Source organism: Orycteropus afer, unplaced genomic scaffold, assembly GCF_000298275.1.
Source record: "Orycteropus afer afer isolate SDZICR_OR568_19922 unplaced genomic scaffold, OryAfe1.0 scaffold00462, whole genome shotgun sequence".
In the NCBI taxonomy this organism is placed as follows: Eukaryota; Metazoa; Chordata; class Mammalia; order Tubulidentata; family Orycteropodidae; genus Orycteropus; species Orycteropus afer.
The window spans coordinates 1,012,794-1,021,467 of NW_006922049.1; the positions used below are offsets into that span (position 1 = coordinate 1,012,794).

At 35.2% G+C, this 8,674-nt stretch overlaps 1 protein-coding gene across 1 annotated transcript in view; it reads right to left on the reverse strand.

Annotated features, from left to right (window-relative positions):
- ASZ1 (ankyrin repeat, SAM and basic leucine zipper domain containing 1) overlaps window positions 1-8,674 on the reverse strand; it is a 105,891-nt gene that overhangs the window by 40,615 nt on the left and 56,602 nt on the right. The window contains exons 7-10 of the mRNA XM_007954503.2: window positions 6,435-6,559; window positions 5,605-5,680; window positions 4,204-4,260; window positions 3,145-3,254 (exon numbers count right to left, since the gene is read on the reverse strand). Coding sequence (XP_007952694.1) covers window positions 3,145-3,254; window positions 4,204-4,260; window positions 5,605-5,680; window positions 6,435-6,559 — 368 coding nt within the window. The remainder of the gene's footprint in view (window positions 1-3,144; window positions 3,255-4,203; window positions 4,261-5,604; window positions 5,681-6,434; window positions 6,560-8,674) is intronic.

Here is an 8,674-nt window from a genome sequence, read left to right on the forward strand (position 1 = left end):
ACCTCTCCTTGAGTCTCTGAGGTGGTATCTCTACGGAAGCAGATTGCTCAGTCTTCCTTTCAAGGTGTGGGTGGTAGGTTTGAACCACCAGCCTTCTGGTTAGCTGTCAAGTGCCTCAGGCGCTACGTCACCAGAGCTCCTACATATGTACATACACACACATATATATGTGTGTGGATATGTGTGTGTGTGTATATATACACATATATAACCATCAGATGACTTAGTAATTATTTTCTTGGGTACTTACAGAAATGAAAACTAATTTCCATGCAATATCTTATTCATAATGTTCACAGCAGGTTTATTTCTAATAGCCAAAAACTGAAAAATACTCAAATGTCCTTCAGTGAGTGAATGATTAAACAAAATGTGATATATCTATATCGTGAAATACTATATAACAATTAAAAAGGAATGAATTATTGATATATACAACAACTTGGATGAACCTTAAGGAAATTATAATGAGTGAAAAAAGTCTATCTAAAAAGGATACCTACTGACTGATTCCATTTACCTAACATTCATAAAATAACATAAATAGAGACGGAGAACAGAGTATGGTTCCCAGGGGTTAAGGATGGGGGGGGACTGGATCTGGTTAGAAAGGGATAGAATGAAGGAGCCTAATGGTTATGGTGATGGTGACAAAAAGGTATATGTGATAAAACTGCATAGAGCTACACACACACACACACACACACAAATGATTACATCTATAACTGGTGAAATATAAGTAATTTCTCTGGATTGTATCTATACCAACATTCTGGTTTTGATACTGTACTATAGTTACGTAAGACATTAGCACTAAGGAAGTAAAGGCAGAGGGTACATGGGACTTCCCAGTAGCACAGTGCCTAAGGCATATGACTGGTAACCAGAAGGCTGGCAGTTCAAACCCACCAGCCACTCCTCAGAAGGAAGATTGGGCAATCTTTTTCTGTAGAGATACTGCCTCAGAAACCCAGGGAGTGGTTGCTATGAGTCAATCAATTCGATGGCAGTGAGTTTCGTTTTTTTGGTTTTGGTGAATCTATAATTATGTCAAAATAAAAAATTAAGAAAATCACTAGACTTCTACAATATATTAATAAAATCAAACATTTTCAAAATGGTTTTTTGATTACTCATAATCAGTAGTAGATAAGTTTATATTATTGGAAATTAACTTTATGTATTGATAACATCATTTCATACAATAATGCTAAAAATAAAGAGAGCAGAGCCACATAAAAAATGCTTTCATATTGTCCAAAGCAAAAATATTATGGCTTTTAATTTTCAATTTGACATGTGAAATGATTTGAAGAAAATTAGCTTAATGGAACAGATCCATTATTTGTCCCCATTCCAAAGAAAGGTGATCCAACAAAATGAGAAAATAAACAATATCACAATAATTAAAAAATGGGTGCAGCAGTACATACACAGGGAACTGCCAGAAATTCAAGCCAGATTCAGAAAAGATGCAGCATGAGGGATAGCACTGCTGACGTCAGATGGATCTTGGGTGAGCAAATACCAGAAAAGTATCAGTACCTGTGTTTTACTGACTATGCAAAGACATTCTGTGTGGATCACAACAAATTATGGATAACATTGCAAACAACAGGAATTCAAGAACACTTAACTGTCCTCATGAGGAATCTGTAGATAGACCAAACAGCTGTCGTTTGAACAGAACAAGGGGATACTGCATAGTTTAAAATAAGGAAGGGTTTACTTCAGGATTATATCCTTTCACCGTACTTAATCAATCTGTATGCTGAGCAAAATCTGAGAAGTGTACTATACATAGAAGAATGTGGAATCAGGTTTGGAGGAAGATTCATTAACAACCTCCCATATGCAGATGACACATCTCTGCTTTCTGAAAAGTGAAGAGGACCTGAAGCACTTACTGATGAAGATCAAAGACTGCAGCCTTCAGTAGATTACACCTAAACATAAAGAAAACTAAACTCCTCACCACTGGACCGATAAGCAACATCATGACAAATGGAGAAAAGGTTGAAGTTGTCAAGGACTCCATTTTATTTGGATCCATGATCAATACCCATAGAAGCAGCGGTCAAGAAATCAAACAACATACTGAACTGGGCAAATGTACTGCAAAAGACCTCTTCAGAGTATTCATGAGCAAAGGTGTCACTTTGAAGACTAAGGTGCATCTGACCAAAGCCATGATATTTTCAATTGCCTTATAGGCATGTGAAACCTGGATAATGAATAAAAAAGACTGCAGAAGAACTGTTGCATTTGAACTGTGGTGCTGGCGAAGCATAATAAATATACTACAGCCTGCCAGAAGAACAGTCAAATCTGTCTTGGATGAAGTACAGCCAGAATGCTCCTTAGAAGCAAAGGTGGTGAGACTTTGCCTCTCATTCTTTGGTCATGTTGTCAGAAGAGACCCAGTTCCTAGAAAAGGGTATCATGCTTGGTAAAGGAAAGGTAAGCAAAAAAAAGAAGACACTCAATGTGATGGACTGATACAGTGGCTGCAACAACGGGCTTAAGCACAGCAGTGATTGTGAGGTTGGTGAGGACCAGGCAGAGTTTTGTTCTGTTTTATGTAGAGTCGCTATGAATCAGAACAGACTCAATGGCACCTAACAAGGAAAAGATCAACGGCAACGGAACAACCAGAATGAAAACAATGAGAAAGTTCACAGATTGTGAAGAATATAACCAATTTTAATCAACAACTTGTACAGAAATTGTTGAATGGGAACTTAAACTGCTCTGTAAACCTTCACTGAAAACACAATAAAATGGTATTTTTTTCCAAAAATATTTCAAAACAAAGAGAGTAAGAGCTGTACTATGAAGATAGACTCTCTTACATCATTCAAATCAAACAAAACTGTTTCTATATAAGTTGACAAGAGGTACTGTTTTGCTTCAAAATAATACATCATGAAATAACCTCATAAAAATTCATAATTCATAAATACTTCACAAAAATTGACTTTATATATAAAGTACATACCATTTTAGAACAAGGTATACTGCAAAATGAATCATCCATTTCCCTGGGAAAATGATGGTATCAAGTAAGATGACTTTAAATCAAAATTAAACTAAAAAAAGAGCAGCTGGTTCTAAACTGATATTAACGTAAATCAATAATTTTACCTGATTTCCAACTTTGCCACTTCAGGTAGCTCTCCAAATTTTATCTCTTCTACTGCTAATTCTTTAAGAGCAGTCAGAATTTTTTGCTGATCTCTACTGGAAATTCCATTCTACACAGAAAAATTTTAAAGTACATTAAGAAAGTTATACTTGAATAATTTAATATTCAGAATTACTAAAAAAAATTCTATTTGATTACATCTGGAAAAAATGGATACATTTGGAAAAATGAGAAACACAAACATTAAAAATTATGCCTTGCCTTTAATTGTGATGGACAAAGTTAGTGACATCATAAAATATTTAGATACATGGTGACTTTTGTCTATTATATGCGATAAATACTAATTATGATGGACTATAAAAGCTGTTAGATTTTAATATACAAATCTGTCAAAATCCCACAGTAAAATAATTTTTCTTTCAAAACATTATTTAAAATACTATCTGTGATAAATGAGAAGGAAATCTTTTTTTGTCTTTACTCTGAGTATTAAACCAAAATTTCTATTCTATATTTAGCAAATACAGTTATTCTGACTTTTAGTGATACTGAAGATTTCAGTTTCCAATGTGTTCATGAAGCAAGATCATTACTTTTTAGGTATTCTATTTATTTAAGTATCTCTAATCCTTTCCACAGCTACTTCTGAATTGGTATTTAATATTAGGTAGCAGAAGGATAGGTTTTCATACTTTTGGGGAACCTAGCAAAAGGAACACACATGTTCATACCCACATACATAAACACCTCTTTTCCAAGTTACCAGCTGTTTTAAAAATCTATTTCACATTTAGAAATGAAGCAGCAGTTTTAGTTGAGATGTCATGACAATCTAAATAAAGATAAAAATAAAAATTCAAGTCTGAGTCCTTAAATGTTCTTAAAGTAACTTAATATTGTAACAGAAGGATTGAGATACGGTAATCAATAATCAAGAACCTAGTAAAAGGTTAATCACAGTCTTTGGCTCTATGATTTTTGAAACAGAAAATAAATGGATCCACAATTAAAACAGCATGAAAGAATATGTCTGAGTTTCTGAAAGAGATACTAACCTTTAAAAATTCATCTTTTCTCATGGTCAAAAGGTGTCTTAAAGATATATCCTTTTCCTGTACAAAAGTAAAAAAATACCACCTTTCAACATGGCATAGTATGTAAGGCATATGACTGCTAACCCACCAGCCATTCCTCAGAAGGAAGATTGGGCAATCTACTTCTGTAGAGATACTGCCTTGGAAACCCAAGGAGGGGTCGCTATGAGTTGAATCAACTTGACAGCAGTGAGTTTGGTTTGAACATAAATAAAGTAGTAAAAGGGCAAGTAGGTCCAGATACATGAGTCAATTATAAGCTCCACTCTCAACTTCCAGCTCTCTAGAGGGATTAGGACATGCAAATATACACTATACTATTGGATAATTAGTAATGAATGTCATAAGACCTATATTCACATAAAAATCTATAAATATAGCTAGTTTTCCAGATTTAAAGACAATAATTACAATTTAAATTTTTTTACCTAACAAGAAAAGTAGGTGGATAAAATTTGACAGAAATTATTTCATGAATATTATATATTTATAACTGTATCAAGTCAAACCATCAATAACGTTAATTTTACTCAATATTTCTGAAACAGGAAGAAGTTTCAAGAGTGTAATGCATCTTCATTTGAAAATACAGAATGCACACACTCCTGAGGAGAGCCTGTCTTAAGTCAATGGTACTTTAGTGCTTCAGTATCCCAATCTAACAGATAATAATGATCATAATGCATGCTTACAGACAATGCTTGGGATATGATCCAATTAAATCTTCTTGACAACTGCACACTAAATGTTATCATTCTTCGATGGCGGTGGGGGGAGATGTTAAAGTAACATTTCATTTAATAATCATTGGAACCAGAATCTGATTTTGCCTGGTTTAAAATCAGGTTTCTTCTAATAATCTCTACAGAAAGATCAGCAACTCGAAAAACAAACTATTGGCTTAGACATATATGCAGGAATTCTATGAATTATTCGGCAGTAGGTCAAACTGTTTAAAACCCATTGCTGTAGAGTTGATTCTGACTCATACTGACCCTACAGGACAGAAGAGAACGGTCCCATAGGGTTTCCAAGACTGTAATCTTTACAGAAGCAACTGCCACATCTTTCTGTCACAGAGCAGGTGCTGGGTTCAAACGGCAGACCTTTTATTTAGCAGTTGAGTACTTAACCACTGCACCACCAGGACTCCTAAAACTGTTTAATCCAACCATGTTCTAAATATTTGCAAATTTTGAAAACAAATTTAGAAGTGCTTATTACACTTTTAAAATGGAGTGTAATATAAATGACAGAGGAGCATGCAACTGGCATTCATTCATAGGCATGCTTATGAATGAAATCTATTACACTAACAAACAAATGAACATACTAACTGTAAGTTATTATAAGGAATCTTACCTTCAATAAATCTGTCATATGTTCAAGTCCAAGACCGTATAAAAATACTTCCAGATCTCCAAGTGCCGCATATGAGCTATGAATATTTACAGCAATATCAACTTGAGAACAGAACAACATACATCTACATATATAGATACACTTCTTTTTCAGAAAGAGAACAGGAATGAGTAAGAATCAATCCACGCATAATACATTTGCATATTTACATACAAGACCTATGCTTTATCAAAGGAATAAGCAAGGATTTGAGTGAAGATAAAAGAGAGAAAATGGGAATGATAAAATGTAGCTTTATTCTCTTCTAAGAATGATAGTTTGCCAGTATGTATTCCTTGTGAGGTACCTGCACACAAAAATGTTTTTAACTGCAGTAAGTGAAAATTAAGTAACAATTTTAAATGTAGGCAAGTATAGAATAGTTTTGTGGCCATGGAGTGCACAACTGTGCTCAGGGAAAGAAATTTAATTTTAGCTCATAAAACCAGAAGTATGCTAAAGAGAATGAGAGAGCAAAATATGATACAATTTGAACATTAACATAAATACAGTCTAGAACCTTTTAGAAATAAATTTCATTGTTAATATATTTTATTTAAAGTTAAGTTACCATACAAAGTCTAAAGTTACTCTCCTCAGTGTAAGTACATGTAAATATAACTATTCTAACATTTTGGAGAACAAAGCACTTCAAATCCTGACACTTCTAAATAATATTAAAAAACATTTGTGAAAGTTTTAAAAATATGATACATCATCTCACAAATAAAATCACACACAAATTTTACCCATGTGCAGATACACATTTAAATTAAAAAATGTCACGTTACCTAAACATACGATCCTTTTCTTTATCAGAATCTGTTGTCAAGAGTTTACAGATAGTCTCCTCTTTAGTTAGTTGTTGAAGCTTTCCTTCCAATGGATTTAATGTCAAAGAAAGTAGACTGGAGATCTGAAAAAGTTAATAAGCCATTCAAATAATTTGCATTATTATGAACTGTGCTGAAAGTAATTAAAAAAGGTTGCAGCAGTATATCAACAGGGAACTGTCCAGAAATTCAAGACAGATTCAGTAGGAGACATGGAATGAGAGATATCATTGCTGATGTCAGATAGTCTTTGGCTAAAAGCAGAGAGTATTAGAAAGATGTTTTTCTGTGTTGACTATGCAAAGGCATCCAACTGTGTAGATCATAACAAATCATGGATAACATTTCAAAGAACGGGAATTCTAGAACACTTAAATTATGCTCATGTGGACCCTAGATATAGACCAATAGGCATTCATTCAAACACAGTACGGAGATGCCACATAGTTTAAAATCCAGAAAGGTGGGCATCAGGGTTGTATCCTTTCACCACACTTACTCAATCTGTATGCTGAATAAATAACCCAAAAAGCTGGACTACATGAAGAAGAATGCAGCATCAGGACTGGAGGAAGACTCATGAACAACATGTGATATGTAGACGACACAACCTTGCTCGTTTAAAGTGAAGAAGACTTGAAGCACTTACTGATGAAGATCAACAGAAGATGTCAAGGATCTTATTTCACTTGGATCCACAATCAACACCCATGGAAACAGCTGTCAAGAAATCAAACACCATATTGCATTGGGCAAATCTGCTGCAAAAAGACCTCTTTTTAAGACAAATAACCCAATTCACAAATGGGTAAAAGACTTGGAACAGACACTTCACCAAAGAAGGCAGCCAACAAACACAGAGAAATTGCTCACGATCCTTAATCATTAGAGAGATGCAAATCAAAACAACAATGAGATATCATCTCACCCCAGCAATAATAATAAAGTTCAACAAGTCAGAAAGTAACAAATGCTGGTAAAGTTGTGGAGAGATTAGAACTCTTATACACTGCTGGTGGGATTGTAAAATAGTACAACCACTGTGGCAAACGGTATGGCATTTCCTTAAAAAACTGAAAATAGAAGCACCATTTGACCCAGCAATTCCATTACTAGGAATATATCCTAAAGAGGTGAAAGAGAACGCATGAACAGACATATGTACACCTATGTTCATCGCAGCAAAATTCACCATAGCAAAGAGATGGAAACCACCTAAATGCCCATCAATGGATAAGTGGATAACCAAATTATGGTATATCCACACAATGGAATACTATGCCACATTAAAGAACAATGAGGGATACGGGAATCATCTCACAACATGGATGTACCTGGAGGACATTATGCTGAATGAAATAAGTCAAACGCAGAAGGACAAGTACTGTATGAGCCCATTACTGTAAAAAGACAGAGAACAGTTTGCTTGAGAAAAGGAACTCACCTAGTAGATTACCAGGATGGGGAGGGAAGGAGAGGGATTAATTTTGGGCTAGCTGGGGCCTACACACAGACATGGGTAGGGGTAGGGATATACAGGAGGATATATGACCACCATAATAACATTAGGAAATGGGAGGACACCAAATTGTGCACGTAAGAGATAGAGGATAGATGTTAATACCAACCAATGTGTCCACAATATCGCATTGCCATTAACACCAAACACTAGGCTATACAGATAAACACATAAACATCTGAGATGATGAGACGCGGGTCAGTAAAAAAAAAGTACACTCTAGACCAAGGATAGATTCAGCTGAGGTTAATCTTGCATAGACACTAGTGATGCAAAATACCTGCAGTCCTTACAGAAACAATAGAAGACAGACACAGAGTAATCTCTCACATACAACCAGACACTATGGGAGAGACATCCAATAGATCTACTGTCTCAGGACCATAGTACTGGGGGACACCAGATTCAATTGGCACAACAAAATACATAAAAGCATTGCTCCACATCCTACATTGCTGAGTAGCGACTGCGGTCTTAAAAGCTTTCAAGTGGCCATCTAAGATGTAGCTAACGGTCTCCTAGTGTCGGAAGTGAAGAAGAATGCAAAAAAAAAAAGGGGGGGGGGCATTTAGAAGCAATCAGCCCTAGGACACGATGGTCCTCGAGACCAGAAGAACTAGTTGGTGCCTGGCTACCAATGCCAACCACTCAGGAAAGGATCAAATCTGGAGATCCTGGA